This window comes from Oncorhynchus tshawytscha, linkage group LG12, assembly GCF_018296145.1.
Source record: "Oncorhynchus tshawytscha isolate Ot180627B linkage group LG12, Otsh_v2.0, whole genome shotgun sequence".
Taxonomy (NCBI): Eukaryota; Metazoa; Chordata; class Actinopteri; order Salmoniformes; family Salmonidae; genus Oncorhynchus; species Oncorhynchus tshawytscha.
Window position 1 is genome coordinate 35116206 of NC_056440.1, and position 25220 is coordinate 35141425.

Genomic DNA, 25220 nt, shown 5'->3' on the forward strand with positions numbered 1-25220 from the left:
AATGCAGTGTGTTTCTGGAAACCTGGCTGGCTGTGTGAGGAGGAGGTGGCGGGTGCTGCTGGGTTGTGGAAGTAGTGGCATGGTGCCTCATTAGGCCTAAGTGTATTTCAGTGGTCAGCCCAGCCAGGGTGTGTTTAGCCTTATGTCTGTCAGTCACAGTCCATAGCTGCCATATGTCTGTCTGAATATATGTCTTTGTAGTTGACAGCAGCCTGTGTGTGTGGTGGAGGACTAGGAAATAATAATAATAATGTGTGTGTGTAGTGTGTACGTAATGGAGAACTAGGGAAATATTAATAATAATAATAGTGGAATAAAATAATAATAATAATATATATAATATGTGAATGGAACTAGGAAATAAATGTGTATATAATAATAGTAAATGAAAGAACTAGGAAATACGTAATAATAATAATAATAATAGTAAAGAACTAAAATAATAATAATAAAGAACTAAAATAAAATAACTAATAATAATAATAATAATAAATAATAGTAGAAAGAACTAGGAAATGCACGTAATAAATAATAATGTAATAAAGAACTAGGAAATGCGAAAGAACTAGAAATGAAGAACTAGGAAATAACGTATATAATGTATGGAAAGAACTAGGAAGTCTGCCAATAATAGTATAGGAAATACGTAATATGTAGTGAAGAACTAGGAAATACGTAATAATAATAATAATAATAATAGAAGAACTAGGAGTACGTAATAATAATAAGTGAAAGAACTAGGAAATGTAATGTAATAATGGGAATAAGTACGTATGTGTAATATGATGAAGAACTAGGAAATGTACGTAATAATATGTGTATAGTGGAAAGGAACTAAATACGTAATAATATGTAATGAATGGAAAGAACTAGGAAATGCGTAATAATAATAATAATAATATAGAAAGAACTAGAAATACGCAATAATAATAATAATAATATTAATAGTAAGAGAACTAGGAAATGCAATAATAATAATAATAATAATAGTAAAAATGAAAGAACTAAAATAAATAATAATAATAATAATAATGTAATAAAGAACTGAAAGAACTAGGAAATGCATGTAATATGTAAATGAAAGAACTAGAAATGCATAATAATATGTAAATGAAAGAACTAAAATCACTAATAATAATATGTAATAATGAAAGAACTAGGAAATGCATTAATAATAATAATAATAAAGAACTAATAATAATAATAATAAATGAAAGAACTAGGAAATGCGTAATAATATGTAAATGAAAGAACTAGGAAATGTACGTAATAATAATAATAGTAGAAGAACTAGGAAATACGTAATAATAATATATGTAAATGAAAGAACTAGGAAATACGTAATAATAATAATAATAATAAAGAACTAGGAAATAATAATAATAATAATAATAATAATAATAGAACTAAAAGAACTAGATACGTAAATATATAAATGAAAGAACTAGGAAATAATAATATGTATATAAAGAGAAAGAACTAGGAAATGCAAAGAACTAGTATAATAATAATAGTAGAAGAACTAGGAAATGCGTAATAATAATAATAAGAACTAGGAAATGCAAAAAAAGAACTAGGAAATAAAATAATAATAATAATGTAAATGAAAGAACTAGGAAATACGTATAATATGTATGAAAAACTAGAAAGAACTAAATAATATATAACTAATAATAATAATGAAAGAAAGAACTAGGAAATGTAATAATAATATGTAAATGAAAGAACTAGGAAGTAATAATAATAATAAAAGAACTAGGAAATGCACGTAATAATATGTAGTGAAAGAACTAGGAAATAAATATATATAAATGAAAGAACTAGGAAGTACGTAATAATATGTATGAAAGAACTAGGAAATGTAATAATAATAATAGTGAAAGAACTAAAAGTAATAATAATAATAGAAAGAACTAGGAAATAATAAAATAACTGAAAGAACTAGGAAATGTGAACTAGTAATAATAGTAATAATAACTAAAAGAACTAAAGTAATAATAATAATAAATGAAAGAACTAAAATAATAATATATATGTAAATGAAAGAACTAGAAATATATAATAAATAATAGTAATGAAAGAACTAGGAAATACGTAATAATAATAATAATAATGAAAGAACTAGAAATATAATAATAATAATAATAAAGAACTAGGAAATGAAAAGAACTATGTAAATGAAAGAACTAGAAAATAATAATAATAGAAAGAACTAGAAGAAATAATAATAATAATAAAAATGTGAAAGAACTAGGAAATAATAATAATAATAATAGTAATATGAAAGAACTAGGAAATAATAATATATATAATAGTGAAAGAACTAGGAATAATAATAATAATAATAATAAAATGAAGAACTAGGAAATGTAATAATATAGTGAAAGAACTAGGAAATATAATAATAATATGAAAGAACTAGGAAAGGAACTATATATATATGTAAATGAAAGAACTAGGAAATCGCAATAATATATAATATATGTAAATAGAAAGAACTAGGAAGTAATAATAATATATATAAATGAAAGAACTAGGAAATATAATAATAATAATAATAGAAAGAACTAGGAAAATAATAATATAAATGAAAGAACTAAAATATAATAATAATATAAGAAAGAACTAGGAAATGTAATATAATAATAATAAAGTGAAGAACTAGGAAATAATAATATATGTAATGAAAGAACTAGGAAAATATGTATATATATATATAAATGAAAGAACTAGGAAATAATAATAATAATATGTAAATGTAAATGAAAGAACTAGGAAAATAATATATATATGTAAAATGAAAGAACTAGGAAATATAATAATAATAATATGAAAAGAACTAGGAAATACGTATATATATATATATAAATGAAAGAACTAGGAAATAATAATATAATATAAAATGAAAGAACTAAAAATATATAATATATAAATAAAAAGAACTAGGAAATGTAATAATAATAATAAGAATGAAAGAACTAAAAAATAATAATAATAAAAAAGAACTAGAAATAATAATATGTAAATGAAAGAACTAGAAATAATAATAATAATATAATAATGAAAGAACTAAAGTAATAATAATATAAATGAAAGAACTAGGAAATATAATAATATAAAGAGAAAGAACTAGGAAATAATAATAATAATAAAATGAAAGAACTAGGAATAATAATAATAATAAAATAGAAAGAACTAGGAAAATAATAATAATAATAATAATTAAAAAGAACTAGGAAATAATAATAATAATAGTAAAAAGAACTAGGAATATATAATAATAATAAATGAAAGAACTAGGAAATAATAATAATATAATAAATGAAAGAACTAAAATAATAATATAATAAATGAAAGAACTAAAAATGTATGTAAATGAAAAGAACTAGAAGTATAATAAATGTAAAGAAAGAACTAGGAAGTAATAATAATAATAAAGAAAAGAACTAGGAAATAATATAATAAAGAACTAAAGTAATAATAATATGTAAATGAAAGAACTAAAATAATAATAGGGACTATGTAATAAAAAGAACTAGGAAAATAATAATAATAATAGTGAAAGAACTAGGAAATATATAATAATAAAAAAAAGAACTAGAAATAATATGTATAAATGAAAGAACTAATAATATAATAATAAATGAAAGAACTAGGAAATAATAATAATAGTGAAAGAACTAGGAAATAATAATAATAATAATAGTAAATGAAAGAACTAGGAAATATAATAATAATATAATAAATGAAAGAACTAGGAAATAATAATAATAATAATAATAATAATAAAGTGAAAGAACTAAAGTAATAATAATATGTAAAGAACTAGGAAATATATAATAATGTGGAAAGAACTAAAAAAATATATGTAAATGAAAGAACTAAAGTAATATAATAATATGTATGTAAATGAAAGAACTAGGAAATATATAATATGTAAATGAAAAGAACTAGGAAGTATATAATAAATGTAAGAAGAACTAGGAAATAATAATATAATAAATAAAAGAACTAAAAGAACTAGTAATATGTAAAAATAAAGAACTAGGAAATGTATATATGTATGTAAATGAAAGAACTAGGAAATATATGTAAATGAAAGAACTAGGAAGTATATGTAAATGAAAGAACTAGGAAGTAATAATAATAATAATAATAAGTAGAAAGAACTAGGAAATAATAATAATAATAATATGTAGAAAGAACTAGGAAAATAATAATAATAATAATAAATGAAAGAACTAGGAAATGTAAATAATATGTAAATGAAAGAACTAGGAAATGTAATAATAATAATAAATAGAAAGAACTAGGAAATAATAATATAAAAAACTAGAAAGAACTAGAAATATATATATATAATAATGAAAGAACTAGGAAATAATATGTAATAGTAGAAAGAACTAGGAAATAATAATATATGTAAATGAAAAGAACTAGGAAATGTAATAATAATAATAATAAATGAAAAGAACTAGAACTAGTATATATAATGAAAGAACTAGGAAATAATAATAATAATATGTAAATGAAAGAACTAGGAAATAATAATAATATATAATAATAAAGAAAGAACTAAAAATAATAATAATAATATAAAGTAAAAGAACTAGGAAAATAATAATAATAAAAGAACTATAATGTAAATGAAAGAACTAGGAAAGTAACTAATAATAATAATAGTAAATGAAAGAACTAGGAAATAATAATATAATAATAGTAAAAAGAACTAGGAAATAATAATAATAATAAATGAAAGAACTAGGAAATAATAATAATAATAATAATAATAATAAATGAAAGAACTAGGAAAATAATAATATGTAAATGAAAGAACTAGGAAATAGTAATAATAATAATAAATGAAAGAACTAGGAAATATATATAATAATAATAGAAAAGAACTAGGAAATAATAATAATAATAGTAAGAAAGAACTAGGAAATATATATATGTAATGTAAATGAAAGAACTAGAACTAGGAAATAAATAATATATAATAAAGAACTAGGAAGTAAATAATAAATAAATGAAAGAACTAAAAAATAATAATAATAATATGAAAAGAACTAGGAAAGTAATAATAAAAATAAAAAGAACTAGGAAATGTAATATATAATAATAAAGAACTAGGAAATACGTAAATAATAGTGGAAAGAACTAAAATAATAATAATAATATAAAAAAAGAACTAGGAAATAATATAATAATATATAAATGAAAGAACTAGGAAATAAAAATAATAAATAGAAAGAACTAGGAAATATATATATATATAAAAGAAAAGAACTAAAATATGTAATAAAGAAAAAGAACTAGGAAAATAAGAACTATAATAAAGTATGTAAATGAAAGAACTAGAAAAATAATAATAAATGAAAGAACTAGGAAATAATAATATAATATAAAGTGAAAGAACTAGGAAATAATAATAAGAAAAGTGTATATGGAAAGAACTAGGAAATAATAATAATAATAATGTAAAAAGAACTAGGAATATATAAAATAATAAATGTAAAGAACTAGGAAATAATAATAAATGAAAGAACTAGGAAGTATATATAAGTAGAAAGAACTAGGAAATAATAATAGTAGAAAGAACTAGGAAATCGTATATAAATGAAAGAACTAGGAAATATATAATAATATGTAAAGTAAATGAAAGAACTAGAAATATATATATGTAAATGAAAAGAACTAAAGTAATAATAATAAACAGTAGAAAGAACTAGGAAATAATAATAAAATAATGGAAAGAACTAGGAAGTAATAATAATATGTAAATGAAAGAACTAGGAAGTATGTGTATAATATATAGTAAAGAACTAGGAAATAAATAATAATAATAAAGTGGAAAGAACTAGAATAATAATAATAATAGTGAAAGAACTAGGAAGTAAATATGTAGAACTAAAAAATAATATAATAATAGTGAAAGAACTAGGAAGTAATAATAATATGTAAAAATGAAAGAACTAGGAAATAATAATATAATAATAAAATAGAAAAGAACTAGGAAGTAATAATAATAATAATAGTGAAAGAACTAGGAAGTAATAATAATAATAATGAAAGAACTAGGAAATAATAATAATAATAGTGAAAGAACTAGGAAGTAATAATATATAATATGGAAGAACTAGGAAAATATATATGTATGTAAAAGAACTAGGAAATATAATAATATGTAAATGAAAGAACTAAAGTAATATATATAATAAATGAAAGAACTAAGAATATAATAATATGTAAATGAAAGAACTAAAAAGAAGAAAATAAAGAACTAGGAAATAAATATATAAAAGAACTAGGAAATAATAATAATATGTGGTAGAAAGAACTAGGAAATAATAATATGTAAATGAAAGAACTAGGAGTAATAATAATATGTAAAGTGAAAAAGAACTAGGAAATATAATAATATGTAAGAACTAAAGAACTAGTGAAAGAACTAGGAAATAATAATAATAGTGAAAGAACTAGGAAGTATAATAATATAATAATAGTAAATGAAAGAACTAGGAAATATGTAATAATAATAATAATAATAAAGAACTAGGAAGTAATAATAATAATGTAAAAGAACTAGGAAATGTAATAATATGTAAATGAAAGAACTAGGAAATATATAATATAAATATAGAACTAAAAAAATATATATGTAAATAAAAGAACTAGGAAATTATATATATATGTAAATGAAAGAACTAAAAATAATAATAATAATAAAAATGAAAGAACTAGAAATATATATATGTATATAAATGAAAGAACTAGGAAATATATGTATAATAGAAAGAACTAAAATATATAATAGTAAAAGAACTAGGAAATATATAATAAATGAAATGAAAGAACTAGGAATAATAATAATAATAATATGAAAGAACTAGGAAATATAATAATAATATAAAGTGAAAGAACTAAAATAATAATATAATAATGAAAGAACTAGGAAATAATAATAATAATATGAAATGAAAGAACTAAAGTAATAATATAATAAATGAAAGAACTAGAAATAAAAAATATAATAGTAAAAGAACTAGGAAATAATAATATAATAATAAAAGAACTAGGAAAGAAAGAATAATATGTAAATGAAAGAACTAGGAATATATAATATGTAAATGAAAGAACTAAAATATAATATATATAATATGAAAGAACTAAAAAGAACTAATGAAAGTAACTAAAGAAATAAGGATAGAACTAAAAACTAATATGTATTAGAAAGAAGGAAGTAATATATAAAGTAAATGAAAGAACTAGGTAATAATAATAATATGTATAATGAAAGAACTAGGAAATAATAATAATATATAAATGAAAGAACTAGGAAATGTAAATAATAATAATAATATGTAAATGAAAGAACTAGGAAGTAAATAATAATATGAAAGAACTAAGAAATAATAAATAATAATAAAGAACTAGGAAGTAATAATATGTAAATGAAAGAACTAGGAATATATATATAATATGTAAATGAAAGAACTAAAAGTAATAATAATAATAATAATAATGTAAAAGAACTAGGAAATAATAATAATAATAAATAAAGAACTAGAAGTATGTATATAAATGAAAGAACTAGAACTATATATATGTAAATAAAGAACTAGGAAATAATAATAATAATATGTAAATGAAAGAACTAGGAAATAATAATATATAAATGAAAGAACTAAAATAATAACTAATAATATATATAATGAAAGAACTAAAGAAATATATATAATATATGTAAAAAAAAGAACTAAAAATAAAATAATATATATGTAAATGAAAGAACTAGGAAATAATAATAATAATATATAAATGAAAGAACTAAAAATAATATATATATGTAAATAAAAAGAACTAAATAGAAATAATAATAATAATAAAAGAAAGAACTAAAGAAAATATATATATATAAATGAAAGAACTAAAATAATAATATATAATAAAGAAAGAACTAAAAATAATATATATATTAAATGAAAGAACTAAAATAATAATATATAATAATGAAAGAACTAAAAAAGAAAAGAACTAGAAGTAATAATATGTAAATGAAAAGAACTAGGAAATAATATATATATAATGAAAAAGAACTAGGAAGTAATAATATATAAATGAAAGAAGAACTAAAGTAATAATATATATAAATGAAAGAACTAATAATAATAATAATGAAAGAACTAGGAAATATATATGTAAATGAAAGAACTAGGAAAATAATATATATAAAAATATAAAGAACTAGGAAATAATAATATATATAAATAAAGAACTAGAAAGAATAATATGTAAATGAAAGAACTAAAATAATAATAATATGTAAATAGAAGAACTAAAATATAATAATAATAATAATGAAAGAACTAAAATAATAATAAAGAAAGAACTAGAAAGTAATAAAAGTATGTAAAGTAAAGAACTAAAATAATAATATATATAAATGAAAAGAACTAAAGAAATAATAATATATGAAAGAACTAAAGTAATAATAATAATATAAAGTGAAAGAACTAAAAATAATATATAATATGAAAATAGAAAAGAACTAAAATAATAATAATATGAAAAGAACTAGAAGTATATAATAACTAATAATAAATAGAAAAGAACTAGGAAGTATATAATAAATAGAAAGAACTAGGAAATAATAAAGAACTAAAGTATATAAATGAAAGAACTAAAAATATATAATAATAGTAAATGAAAGAACTAAAAATATATAATATGTAAATGAAAGAACTAGGAAATAATATATATATAAAAATGAAAAGAACTAAAAATAAGTATATAATATGTAAATGAAAGAACTAGGAATGTATATAATAATATGAAAAAGAACTAGAAATATATATATATATAAATGAAAAGAACTAGGAAAATAATAATATATAATAGAAAGAAAGAACTAAGTAATAATAATATAAAAACTAGAACTATAAGTATATAATATATAAAGAAAAAACTAGGAATATATATATATAAAAATAAAGAACTAGGAAAAATAATAATAATATATAAATAGAAAGAACTAGGAAATATATATATATATAATATGAAAAGAACTAGGAAATATATATAATATAAAATGAAAGAACTAGGAAGTAATAATAATAATAATAAATAAAGAACTAAAAGTATATATATATGTAAATAGAAAAGAACTAGGAAATGTAATAATATATAAAAATGAAAGAACTAGGAAGTATATATATATATAAATGAAAGAACTAGGAATATATATATAATAGAAAAGAACTAGAAAGTAATAATATATATATAATAGTGAAAGAACTAGGAAGTATAATAATATATAAAAATATAAAGAACTAAAATATAATAATATATAAAAAATAACTAGGAAGTAATAATAATATATATGTAAATAAAGAACTAGGAAGTATAATAATATATATATAATAGAAAGAACTAGGAAGTAATAATATATAATAATAGTAAACTAGAACTAATATATAATAATAATAAAGAACTAAAAATAATATATATATAAATAAAAGAACTAAAATAATATATATATATAAATGAAAGAACTAGAAATAATAATAATATATATATAATAAAAGAAAGAACTAAAAATATATATATATATATAAGTAGAAAGAACTAAGAAAAAAATAATATAAAATAAAAGAACTAGGAAGTATATATATATAAATGAAAGAACTAGGAAGTATATAATAATAGTAAATGAAAGAACTAGGAAATATATATATATATAAAGAAAGAACTAGGAAATATATATATATAGAAAGAACTAATTAAAGATATAATATATATGTAAATAAAAGAACTAGGAAAAATATAATATATATAAAAAGAACTAGGAAATATATAATATAAATAGAAAGAACTAAAAAATAATATATATGTAAAAAAAGAACTAAAAATAATAATAATATATATGAAAAGAACTAAAGAAATAATATATAATATAAATATAAATAACTAAAAGAAATAATAATATGTAAATGAAAGAACTAGAAATGTAAAGTATATATGTAAACTAAAAGAACTAGAAAGAACTATAATATATAGTAAATAAAGAACTAGGAATAATAATAATATGTAAATGAAAGAACTAAAATATATATAATAATAATGAAAGAACTAGGAAATGTAATAATATATAAATGAAAGAACTAAAGTAACTAGTAATAATAATAATAATAAATGAAAGAACTAAAAGTAATATATATAAAATAGAAAGAACTAGGAAATATATATATATATAAATGAAAGAACTAAAATATAATAATAATATGTAAATAGAAAGAACTAGGAAATATATAATATATATAAATGAAAGAACTAAAAATGTAATATATAATATGTAAATAGAAAAGAACTAGGAAATATAATATATATATAATATAAAAAAAGAACTAGAAATAATAATAATAATAAATGAAAAGAACTAGAAAAGTATATATATATAAATGAAAGAACTAAAAGTAATAAATAAAATAAAAGAACTAAAAATATATATATATGTAAATGAAAGAACTAGGAAATATATATATATATGTAAATGAAAGAACTAGGAAATAATAAATATAAAGAACTAAAAGTAATATATATAATAAAAAACTAAAATAATAATAATATATGTAAATGAAAGAACTAGGAAATATAATAATATATAATAAATGAAAGAACTAGAAGTAAATATATATATATAAATGAAAGAACTAGAAAATATAATAATATATAATATAAAGAAAGAACTAGGAAATATATATATATTAAATGAAAGAACTAGAAATATATTAGTAAAAATGAAAAGAACTAGGAAATAATATATGTAAATGAAAAGAACTAAAAATATAATATGTAAATGAAAGAACTAGAAGTAATATATATATATAAATGAAAGAACTAGGAAGAAAATAATATAATATAGAAAGAACTAGGAAATATATAATAAATAAAAGAACTAGAAAAAATATAATAAAGTAATAATATATATATATGTAATGAAAAGAACTAGGAAATATATATATATGTAAATGAAAAGAACTAAAAGTAATATATATATATATAATAGTATTTAAGAACTAAAAATATATATATATATAAAGTATGAAAGAACTAAAAATAATAATATATATAAATGAAAGAACTAGAAGTAATAATAATAATAGTAAATGAAAAGAACTAAAGTAATATATATATATAAATGAAAGAACTAGGAAATGTAATATATATTAAATGAAAGAACTAGGAAATATATATATATGTAAATGAAAGAACTAGGAATATATATATATAAATGAAAAGAACTAAAATATATATATATAAAAATGAAAGAACTAGGAAATATATATATATAAATGAAAAGAACTAGAACTAATAATATATATATAAATAAATTTAAAGAAAGAATAAATATAAATAAAGAACTAGGAAATATATAATATATAAAATAAAGAACTAGAAGGGAAAATAATAATAATAGTAAATGAAAGAACTAGGAAGTGTATAATATATAAATAGAAAGAACTAGAAAGTAATATATAATTTAGAAAATAACTAGGAATATATATATATATATAAATGAAAGAACTAGGAAATATATATATATATAAAAAAGAACTAGGAAATAGTAATATATAATATGTAAAGGAATAAAGAACTAGTAAGAAATAAATATGTAAATGAAAGAACTAGGAAGTATATATATATTAAATATTAACTAGGAAAGTAATAATATGTAAAATAGAAAGAACTATATATATAAATATAGAAAAGAACTAGAAAAGTAATATATATAATAAATGAAAGAACTAGGAAGTAATAATATATATAAATGAAAGAACTAGGAAGTATATATATATGTAAATGAAAGAACTAAAGAAATATATTTAAAAAAAAAAGAACTAAAATAATAATATATAATAAGAAGAACTAGAAAAATAATAATATATAAATAGAAAGAACTAAGAAATAATAATAATATATATAAAATGAAAGAACTAGGAAGTAATAATAATAAATATAGTAAAGAACTAAGAAATAATAGAACTATATAATATGTAAATGAAAGAACTAAAAAATATATATAAATATAAGAATTAAAAGAACTAGAACTATATATAAAGAACTAAAAAGTAATATAAATGAAAGAACTAGAAATAATAATAATATAAATGAAAAGAACTAGAAGTATATAATATATATAAATGAAAGAACTAGAAAGTATATAATAATATATATAAATGAAAGAACTAGGAAATAATAATAATATAATATAAATAGAAAAGAACTAGAAAATGTATATATATGTATGAAAGAACTAGTAATAATATATATAAAAACTGAAGAACTAGGAAATATATAATATATAAATGAAAATGAAGAACTAAAGTAATAATAATATGTAAATGAAAGAACTAGGAAATATGTATATAATATGTAAAGAAAAGAACTAAAAATAATATATGTAAATAGAAAGAACTAGGAAGTATATAAATATATATATAAAGAAAGAACTAAAATGTAATATATAATAAATGAAAGAACTAGGAAATAATATATATATGTATGATGAAAGAACTAGAAATAATATAATAATAATAATAGTAAAAGAACTAAAAATATAATAATATAATATGTAAATTTAGAAAGAACTAAAAAAAAATATAATAATAATAAATAGAAAGAACTAAAAATAATAATAATAAAGAACTAGTAAAATAGAAAGAACTAGAAAATAATAATATATAAAATGAAAGAACTAGGAATAATATATAATATATTAAATAAAAGAACTAGGAAAATAATATAAATAAATGAAAAAAGAACTAGGTAATAATAAATAATATTTAAATGAAAAGAACTAGGAAATATATAATATGTAAATGAAAGAACTAGGAAAAAATAATAATAATAATATAAATGAAAGAACTAAAGTAATATATATATATAAAATGAAAAGAACTAAAGTATATAATAATATATAAATGAAAGAACTAGAATAATATATATATATGAAAAAGAACTAAACTATAATAATAATATATATAAATGAAAGAACTAAAAGTATATATATAAATGAAAGAACTAAAATAATAATATATATGAAAAGAACTAGGAAGTAATAAAATAAGTAAATGAAAGAACTAGGAAATAATATAATATAGTAAATGAAAGAACTAGGAAGTAATAATAATAATATTTAGAAAGAACTAGGAAATAATAATATAATAAAAAATAGTAGAAAGAACTAGAAAATATATATATTAAATGAAAGAACTAGGAAAGTAAATATATGTTAAATAGAAAGAACTAGGAAATATATATATATATATAAAGAAAGAACTAGGAATATAATAAAATAATAAAAAGAAAGAACTAGGAAATATATAATATAAATGAAAGAACTAGGAAAGTATAATAATATATAAAATGAAAGAACTAGGAAGTAAATGTAATAATAATAGTAAAGAACTAGGAAATATAATAATAATATAAAGTGAAAGAACTAAAAATAATAATAATATATAATAATAAAATAACTAAAATAATAATATATAAAGAACTATTTAAAAGTATATAAATGAAAGAACTAGAAATTAACTATAATATATAAAAAGAAAGAACTAATAATAATATTTAAAAAAGAACTAAGAAATAATAATATGTAAATATTTACTAAAGAAATATATAATATAATAAATGAAAAGAACTAAAAATATATATATATATGTAAATGAAAGAACTAGAAATAATATATATATATATAATATTTAAAAAAATAATAAAGAATATATAAATTTAGAAAGAACTAAAAATATATAATATATAAAATATTTAGAACTAGGAAAATAATATATATAAATGAAAGAACTAATAATAATATAATAATATGTAAATGAAAGAACTAGAAATATAATATTTAAATAAAGAACTAGAAATAATAATATGTAAAGAAAGAACTAAAGGAAAATATATATTTAAATGAAAGAACTAAAAATATAATATATATATAAAGAACTAGAACTAAAAAATAATAATATATAAATGAAAGAACTAGGAAATATATAATATTAATGAAAGAACTAGAAAGAATTATATTTAAATAAAAGAACTAAAAAATATAAATAATAATAAAGAACTAGAAAGAATATATAATAATAATAATAAATAAAAAAGAACTAAAATAATAATAATAATAATAAAAGAACTAAAGGAAATATAATATATATGTAAATGAAAGAACTAAAAATATAATATATAAATGAAAAAACTAAATATATATATATGTAAATGAAAGAACTAAAAATAATAATAATATAAATGAAAGAACTAAAGTAAAATATATATATAAAATAAAGAACTAGAAAATAATATTAATAAAAGAACTAAATTAATAATAATAGTAAAAGAAAGAACTAGGAAAATAATATAATATAGAAAGAAAGAACTAAAGTAATAATAATAATAAAGAACTAGAAAGAACTATTAAATAAAAACTATTTAAGTATATATAAAAGAAAGAAATAAAAAATAATATATAAATAGAAAGAACTAAGAAATGTATATAATATGTAAATGAAAGAACTAAAGGAAATGAAATAATATATAAATGAAAGAACTAGAAAATGTAATATATATAAAATGAAAAGAACTAAAGTATATATATATAATAAAAAAGAACTAGAAAATATATATTTAAATAAAGAACTAGGAAGAATAATAATATATATAATAGTAAAAGAACTAAAAAATAATAATATTAGAAATATAAGAACTAGGAAATATAATAATATAAGTAAATGAAAAGAACTAAAAAATAATATATATTAATAAATAGAAAGAACTAAAAAGTAATATAATAAGAAAATGAAAGAACTAGGAAAATAATAATATTAATAAATGTAAAAGAACTAGAACTAGGAATATTAAATAAAGAACTAAAGTAAATAATAATATGAACTAGAAAGAACTAAATATAATAATAAAATAAATGGAAAGAACTAAAGGAAGTAATATATTTATAAATAGAAAAGAACTAGAAAATAATAATAATAATATAGTAAAAGAACTAGGAAATAATAATAATATAATAATAAAAAGAACTAGAAATAATATTTAATATAAGTAAGAAAGAACTAAGAAGTAATAATAATATGTAAAATGAAAAAGAACTAAAAATATAATAATAGTAAATGAAAGAACTAAGAAGTAATATATATATATAATAAAGAACTAAAAGTAATAATAATAATATTTAAATAGAAAAGAACTAGAAAGTAATAATAATATGTAAATAAAGAACTAAAAATAATAATAATATAAAATAAAGAACTAGGAAATAATAATATATAAAAAATAAAGAACTAGGAAATAATAATAATAATATGTAAAGAAAGAACTAGAAATATATAATAATATAATAAAAACTGAAAGAACTAAAATAATATAATATGTAAATGAAAGAACTAGAAGTAATAACTATTTATGTAAATGAAAGAACTAAAGAAATATATAATATATTTAAAAGAAAAAGAACTAGGAAATATAATAATATATAAATAATGAAAGAACTAAAGGAAATAATAATAATATATAAATGAAAGAACTAAAATAATAATAATAATAATAATATTTAGAAAGAACTAGAAAGAATAATAATAATAATAATAAAGAACTAGAAAATTAATAACTAATAAATAAAGAACTAGAAAAGTAATAATATATATATAAATGAAAGAACTAAAAATAATAATAATAATAATGTAAATGAAAGAACTAAAAGAAATATAATAATAATAATAAAAGTGAAAGAACTAGGAAGTAATAATAATAATATTTAGTGAAAGAACTAAAATTTAATTTAGAACTAGTAATAATATTTAAATGAAAGAACTAGGAAGTAATAATATAAAGAACTAATATATAAATGAAAGAAGAACTAAAATAATAATATATAAATGAAAGAACTAGAAAGTAAAATAATATATTAAATAGAAAGAACTAGGAAATAATAATAATAATAAAAAAAGAACTAAAGGAAATATAATATATAATAATGAAAGAACTAGGAAATAATATAATAATAAGTAGAAAGAACTAGAAATAATAATAATAATAATAATATGAAAGAACTAGGAAGTAATAATAATATAGTAATGTGAAAGAACTAGGAAGTAATAATAATAATATTTAAGTAAAAAAGAACTAAAAGTAACTAATAAATATGTAAATAGAAAGAACTAGGAAGTAATAATAATATATAAAGTAAAAGAACTAGGAAGTAATAATAATAATAAAGAACTAGGAAGTATATAATAATATGAAAAGAACTAGGAAATAATAATATATATATAAATGAAAAGAACTAAAAATATAATATATAATATAAATGAAAGAACTAAAGTATATATATATGTAAATGAAAGAACTAAAAATATAATAATAATAATAAGAAAGAACTAGGAAATAATAATAATATGTATGTATTTGAAAGAACTAGGAAGTAATAATAATAATATGTAAATGAAAGAACTAGTAATAATAATAATAATATATATATAAGAAAGAACTAGGTAATAAATAATATATAAATGAAAGAACTAAAGTAATATATAAGAAAATGAAAGAACTAGGAATTATATAATATATAAAATAATAAAAAAGAACTAAAAATAATAATATATGTAAATGAAAGAACTAAGAAATAATAATAATATAATAATATAGAAAGAACTAGAAGTAATATATATATATAAATAAAGAACTAGTAAAAATAATAATAAAAGAACTAAAAATATAATAGTAAAAAAAGAACTAGGAAATAATAATAATAATGTAAATGAAAGAACTAAAATTTAATAATAATAATAATATAAATGAAAGAACTAGGAAACTAATAATATATAATATGTAAAATAAAAGAACTAAAAATATATATATATATAAATGAAAGAACTAAAAATATAATATAATGTAAATGAAAGAACTAAAGTAATAATATATAATAATAAATGAAAGAACTAGGAAATAATAATATAATAAATGAAAGAACTAGAAATAATAATAATAATGTAAGTAGAAAAGAACTAGGTAATAATAATAATATAATATGAAAGAACTAGAAATAATAATATATAATAAATAGAAAGAACTAGGAAATATATAATAATAAATGAAAAGAACTAGAAAGTAATAATAATATATATAAATGAAAAGAACTAGGAAATATATAATATATAAATGAAAGAACTAGAAAGTAATAATAATAATATAAATGAAAGAACTAGAAATATAAATAATAATAATAATGAAAAGAACTAGGAAAATAATAATAGTAAATGAAAGAACTAAAATAATAATATATAAAGTAGAAAGAACTAGGAAATATATAATATTAAATGAAAGAACTAGAAATAAATAATAAAATAAAGAACTAGGAAATAATAATATATAATAAATGAAAAGAACTAGAAGTAATAATAATAATAAAATATGTAAATGAAAGAACTAGAAATAATAATAATAATAATATATAAATGAAAGAACTAAAATATGAAATAATAATAATAATATGTAAATGAAAGAACTAGGAAATAATATAATATAATAAATGAAAGAACTAAAAGTAATAATAATAATAATAATAAATGAAAGAACTAGAAATAATAATAATAATAAATGAAAAGAACTAGGAAGTAATAATAATATAAAATGAAAGAACTAGAAATGTAATAATAATATGTAAATGAAAGAACTAGGAAAATAATAATAATAATATAAATGAAAGAACTAAGAAGTAATAATAATATAGAATAACTAAAGTAATAATATGAAGTAAAAGAACTAGGAAATAATAATAATAATATATTAAATGAAAGAACTAGAAAGTGTATAATAATATTAAATAAATAGAAAGAACTAGGAGTAATAATAATAATTTAAATAAGAAAGAACTAGGAAATAATAATAATAATAGTGAAAGAACTAGGAAGTAATAATAATAATAAATAGAAAGAACTAGGAAATAATAATAATATTTAATAATAGAAAGAACTAGGAAAATAATAATAATAATAATAAAAAGAACTAGAATAATATTTAATAAAAAAAGAACTAGGAAATATATAATAATAATATTATAAACAGTAAGAAAGAACTAAAATAATAATAATAATATAGTAAAAGAACTAGGAAAGTAATAATAATATATGTAAATGAAAGAACTAAAGTATAATATATAAATAATGAAAGAACTAAAGTAATAATAATATATAAATGAGTAAAGAACTAGAAATAATAATAATAATATAATAAATGAAAGAACTAGGAAGTAATAATATAATAATAATAAAGAAAGAACTAGGAAATAATAATAATAATAATAATAAAGAACTAGAAATAATAATAATAATAAATGAAAAGAACTAGGAAATAATAATAATAATATAATATAGTAAAGAACTAGAAATAATAATATATATGTAAATTAGAAAGAACTAGAAATAATAATAATAATAATAATAATAGAAAGAACTAAAGTAATAATAATAATAATGAAAGAACTAGAAAAAAAATAATAATATAAACTGAAAGAACTAAAATAATAATAATAAAATGAAAGAACTAGGAAATAATAATAATAATAATATGAAAGAACTAGAAATAATAATAAAATAGAAAGAACTAGGAAGTAATAATAATAATATAGAAAGAACTAAAAGTAATAATAATAATAATAATGAAAGAACTAGTAAGTAATAATAATAATAATAGTAATATTTAAGAAAAAAGAAAAGAATAATATGTAATAATAAATGAAAGAACTAGAAATAATAATAATAATAAAGAACTAGGAAGTAATAATAATATAATAATAAGTAAGAAAGAACTAGGAATAATATAATAATAATAATAAGTAAAGAACTAGGAAGTAATAATAATAATAATAAAATAAAAGAACTAAAGTATAATATATAAGATAATAATATTTAATAAAAAGAACTAGGAATATAATAATAATAATAATAAAGAAAAGAACTAGAAATAATAATAATAATAGTAAATAGAAAGAACTAAAGAATAATAATAATAAATAAAGAACTAGAAAGAATTATATAAATATAAAGTAATAATAATAATATAAGAAAGAACTAGAAAATAATAATAATATATAATAGAAAGAACTAAAGTATAATAATATGAAATGAAAGAACTAGGAAATAATAATAATAATATATAAATGAAAGAACTAAAATATTTATATGTAAATGAAAGAACTAGGAATAATAATAATATATAAAATGAAAGAACTAAGAGTAATAATAATATAAATAGAAAGAACTAGGAAATGTAATATAATAATAAATTAGAAAGAACTAGAAATATATATATATAATAATGAAAGAACTAGGAAATAATAATATATATGTAAATGAAAGAACTAGAAAGTAATAATAATAATAGACATGAAAGAACTAGTGTAATAATAATAATGAAAGAACTAAAGTAATATATAGAAAAAAGAACTAGAAGTATGTAATAATATTTAAATGAAAGAACTAGGAAATAATATAATAATATAAATGAAAGAACTAAAAATAATATATATAGTAAATGAAAGAACTGGGAAATATATAATATTAAAGTGAAAGAACTAGGAAGTATATATATAATATGTAAATGAAAGAACTAAAAGTAATAATAATAATAATATTTAAAAGAACTAGAAAGTATAATAATAATAAAACAATGAAAGAACTAGGAAAGTAACTAATATGTAAATGAAAGAACTAGGAGGGACTGGGATAAATGGAAAGAAAGAACTAGTGAAGTAATAATAATGTAATAACTGGAAAGAACTAGGAAGTAATGTAATAATATGTAAATGAAAGAACTAGGAAGTAATAATATATTAATAATAGTAGAAGAACTAGGAAATGTAATATAATGTAATAGTGAAAGAACTAGGAAGTAATAATAATAATAATAGTAAATGAAAGAACTAGGAAATAATAATAATAATAATAATAGTGAAAAGAACTAAAATAATATATGTGTAAATGAAAGAACTAGGAAGTAATAATAATAATAATGAAAAGAACTAGGAAATAATAATAATAGTAGAAAGAACTAGGAAGTAATAATGTGTAATGAAAGAACTAGGAAGTAATAATAATAATAATAATGAAAGAACTAGGAAATATATAATAATAAATAAAAGAACTAGGAAAGTAATAATAATAATAGTAAAAAGAACTAAGGACTAGGAATAATAATAATAATATATGTGAAAGAACTAGGAAGTAATAATATATAAATGAAAGAAAGAACTAGGAAAATAATAATAATAGGTAAACTGAAAGAACTAAAGTAATGTATAATAATAATATGAAAGAACTAGGAAGTAATAATAATAATATGTGGTGGAAGAACTAGGAAATAATAATAATAACTAGTAGAAAGAACTAAAAATAATAATATGTAAATGAAAGAACTAGGAAATTAATATAATATGTGTGTGAAAGAACTAGGGAGTTGAAGTAATAATGTGTGTGGTGGAAAGACTTGAGAGTGTGTGTGGTGGAGGGACTGGAGAGTGTGTGTGGTGGAGGGACTGGGAGTCTTGCCCCTGTTGCGTGTTTCTGGTTCTCCATTCATCTGTGCAGAACGCCCCGCTGACTGGTCCGTTACTGCTGGGCTGTGTGTGACAGACAAAGCTTCTGTCTGGCCAATGCAATCTCACACACACACACCCCTTTGAAAGCTGTATATTGTGTGGTGCACTGCAGTCAGAGGGGGATGCCCCCTCTTTGTGGCCTACTTTTCAGACATGGGGGGGGCAGGTTTTCATGAATACTGTGGCTGTCCTCTACTTGCATGTCTGCCTTTCCCTCCATGTATATCTGTCTGTCATATTCCTGTGATAAGCATCAGCTCCGGTTTCCTTCCGACCGCTGCCCTACCCTGCCTCAGACACACCCCTTCCTGCTCTCATGATTTCAGGACACTAGTAGGGATTATTGAACTCCAAGCAGCATGTGGAGTCTGTGTATATGTAATAGGCTTTCAGTTCCTGTTGGCTGTTTAGAGGGCTACCAAAGGACGTAGATTATTGTTATATTTTGCCATTTATTGGAACAGGTCTGCATCTATCCCCAATTCCATTCAACCATGGGACGATTCGTTACTTCAGCGGATGGTCATGGGCTGGAACATAGATATAAATCATTTGTATACTGCACATTGACCGCAATAACAGATATAGTATTTGACAAAAAACAGAATAATTTCAAACCTAGATTACATTGGGATATGATCACATATGTCTCTCTATTTATGCGTGGGAATGCTAAAATACTAATACTAAATATTAAAATGACTAAATTCATTTACTGGTGATTTATAGTCTTATGTCCAAGAACAAATCACTAAATATGTCCCGCGGGCCATCTACTGGGGGAACCCTGCTCTATGGGATCAAAAGGAAGCATTTCTACTTCATGTGAGAATGGGTAGTCCTTCAAGCATACTTTTGGCTTTGTTAACATCAGTTTGTTGGGATTGATTGAAAATCCCATGTGTGTTTGTAATACAGGTACCTGCCAAAATAAAGGAAATACCATCATAAAGTGGTGGTGGAAAATGCTGTCTCAGGCGTCGCTCCAGAATCTCCCATAAGTGTTCAATTGGGTTGAACTGGTGAAACAAACACCCTAGGCTTCTTCGAGACCCCCCCAAACTCACTGAGATCCCATCTAGGCAAAATGATGGGCAACTGGGCAATCTTTTATACATTACCCTAAACATGATGATGTTAATTGCGTAATTAGCTCAGGAACCACAGCTGTGTGGAAGAACTTGCTTTATACTTTAACTTCAATATACTTTATCTGTCATTTATTCAAGTGTTGCCTTTATTCTGGCAGTTCTTTGAGTTGGGCTCCCCCTGGTGGACATGAAGTGTGTCAAAATGCTGACCTCTCTCTCTCTTTCTCTCCAGATACTACAGGGGAACGCATGGGGTCATAGTGGTATATGATGTCACGAGTGCCGAGTCCTTTGTCAATGTGAAACGATGGCTACATGAAATCAACCAGAACTGTGATGATGTGTGTCGAATATTAGGTGAGTCCAGTCCACCTGTTTCAATGACCTTTACCCAGTGTAGTGTTGTTGCATCAGGGACCATTGCGTAAGGCCTTATGAAATCTGTCCAGACATTAAAACAAAATATTCAAAGATATGATTAACTTAGTAGAACATTTAATTTGTTTTTTTTAAAGTAATTAGAAAAATGTATTAATTTGTCTGCATGTGTGGGGGTTCACGTGGTTCTCTTACTTTCTGCATCATTTTCAGAGCAAAAAAAAAGGGAAAAATTGAGGAATTTGGGAAAATGCTGACTGGAATTTGGGAAGTAATAAAACAGACTTTATAGTCCCTACTTGGAGTTGAGAAAGTTCAAATCGTCTTCCTATTCGTATTCTTCCTCAGTGGGAAACAAGAACGATGATCCCAACTCAAAGGTGGTGGAGACGACTGATGCACAGAAGTTTGCAGAGCAGATGGGCATCAACCTCTTTGAGACAAGTGCAAAAGAGAACATCAATGTTGAAGAGGTGGGTCAGGGGTCCTCTGGTATAAGTAGTGGAAAGTTGAAGGGGTGGAGTTGTTCATGGGACATGGGCTTGAAGGTGAGGTTGTTGCTTTTAGTGGAGGGAAAGAAAACAAGCTCTCATCCTAAAAATGTTAGTTGGTTGTGTTCACTGTGTTTTTTGTCTTTTCCCCACAGATGTTTAACTGCATCACAGAGTTAGTGCTAAGAGCCAAGAAGGAGGTGCTGGCCAAGCAGCAGCAGCAGCAACAGAACGACGTGGTCAAACTCTCCAAGAACAGTAAACGAAAGAAAAAGTGCTGCTAGCGAACTCAAACCCCAATCACAAAGACAACCAGCGTCCGCCTCAGAGACGGCACACGGGATGGGACTCTAAGCATCTAAATTAAGATAGATTTAATAAATATACAATGAAAAAAAGAAATTAAAACGGTCCCCTTTGAACGAACAAACAAATCATGAAGACTTAACTAAAAATGTACAGATTATATTAGTCAGATCAAGTTTTATTTGGAATTCAGCAGATGGGCAATATTTATGAGATCCTCCTTTCTTGAAGGATCTGCAAGCTGAAAACTGACGGCCATAATGCTCTGATTTCTATATGCGTATACAAATGTTCTTACATTCGGATCTTTTTCTCCTTGTCATTCCACTTCACACGGGACATTACGAGTCAAGTGAAACTCTGCACCTGAAGAGGAGGACTCACTTTTTCGGATGATACATTTTTTTGGGGGTGGGGGCAGTGGGGGTCAGTTGGAACAGGGGTAAAAATGAAAAACTGGATGGGGTATGAGGGAAGGGATTCACAACCTTTTTTGTACATTTTTATTTTGACTTTTCAGACACCTTTATTTACCATGGTTCACACCAACTGATCATGAACTAATTTGTTTTTGACTTAATGGGGGAAAATGATAATTGATGGGCACCCTTTAGCAACCAATCCAAGGACAGAATTGGTGGCTATCTTCTTTGTTTATTTTTTCACTTTTTTTTTGCCAAGCTTTTTTCTCCTCCCCTTTGCCTACAGTAATGTTGATCGATCAGCCAACGACCTGTTTTCAGAGCTGGTCAGAGCAGTGAACCACTCCCATGGCCCAGGGACACAATGCTCTGCCATCTACCACTCACTGCAGTCTTATTGTGCACTAAGTTTGCTTTTAAAAGATAATCTTCCACTTTTTTTTTTTTCTTTTTTTTTTTAACAATGATACTGCCAATATGTGATGTGAATGAAAAGTGAGTTCTTTGGCTCTCCCTGTTGGACTGTTGTGATAGAGGCCCACTGGGCGTAGTTGTTTTGGGTTAAGGCCTAGGTAACTCTTGGGCAGCGGGGGGGAGCCCAGCGCTGCTCTCTCTAACCACACTTCAGCCACAGGCCTCCCTATTCCCATGCACCAAACACTCTCATATCAGCACCTCTTCACAGCTATGGATTCAACCCCCTTAGCTTTGGTCACTTGTGGGGCATTGTAATGATATTGGACATCTTTATCAACATTACAGGGTGAATTTGGTTTGTGCCAGGACTGTGTTGACAGGAAATGGGAGTCTGTGCACTAACCCTGTACCGTTGCAAACTGGTTAGTGTGTTTAACACGAAACGCTTTGTTTGAAGGGGTATGTATATGTTATCTGACATGCATGTAGTATTCATAAATTGTCCAGGATTTTCAGCTTGCAAAATATTCTGAACTGTTAACATGTTTATGCCTGGTCGTGTCATGTTATTATCTAGGACTTGTCACAATCTGGTTACCCATTCAACTGAAGTGTTACTATCCAGTGTTCCGCTTGAGTGTGTGGCAGGCGGACGGTGTGACAGGTTCCTCTCTGAGGGTCTGCTATGGGGGACCATTAGTGATGGAGAAATGGAATCCCTGGCCTCAGCCCTCTCCTACACACATCCGGGCCCCGAATACCTATTCCTCTGCTTGAGGATAGCTGAGGTGGTCATGAAGTGGAGTTGGGAAATCTGTGACCCTAACCAGACGACCATTGGGGCGGGGCACGTGACAGTGCCACAATCTGAGCGTTGGGTGACGCATGCCAGGCAGTGGAGAAATGGTATCAAATCTAACTGTATGATTTCTATTCATTGTGTATATAAAAAATGTGTTTATATTCAGTATATAGAACATACACTCACAACTGTGCATGTATTGACATGCCTCGTGTGCTATGGTTGAAACACACTTATTAGCAGTGGTTGGCTGTACACTGGAGAAAAGAGATGTACTATTCAATTTCCCTACATGAATTTAATCAATAAACGTTTTAAAAATAAATATTTGACATAATGACTGCACTCTTTTGTCAATGATTTGAAGCTTGGCCTTGATTTGTTTTGAACTTCTTGCTTTTTGTGAATAAAACTATGGAGGAATTGTGCCACTTGAATGTGTCTTAGCTGTTTTATTTTGTTGTTGACCACAATGAAACTATATGAACTCAGTGTAGATCATTCATTTACTTAGAATGAGTGGCATGGTAAATGGCGTTTTGTCCATAGACGGCATGGTGTTTTTCTCAATACACGGAGAGAAGCCAAAGTAAGTACTAACACTACCAAGATACTTTCTGTCCCCATGTATTTTTTCAC

General features: G+C 21.2%; 1 protein-coding gene across 1 annotated transcript in view; it reads left to right on the forward strand.

The window, feature by feature from the left end:
- rab35b (RAB35, member RAS oncogene family b) overlaps positions 1-25018 on the forward strand; it is a 50984-nt gene extending 25966 nt beyond the window's left edge. The window contains exons 4-6 of the mRNA XM_024439004.2: positions 21998-22122; positions 22492-22616; positions 22790-25018. Of these exons, the coding sequence (XP_024294772.1) occupies positions 21998-22122; positions 22492-22616; positions 22790-22918 (379 nt within the window). The 3' untranslated portion in view covers positions 22919-25018. The remainder of the gene's footprint in view (positions 1-21997; positions 22123-22491; positions 22617-22789) is intronic.
- The last annotated feature ends 202 nt before the right edge of the window (positions 25019-25220 follow it).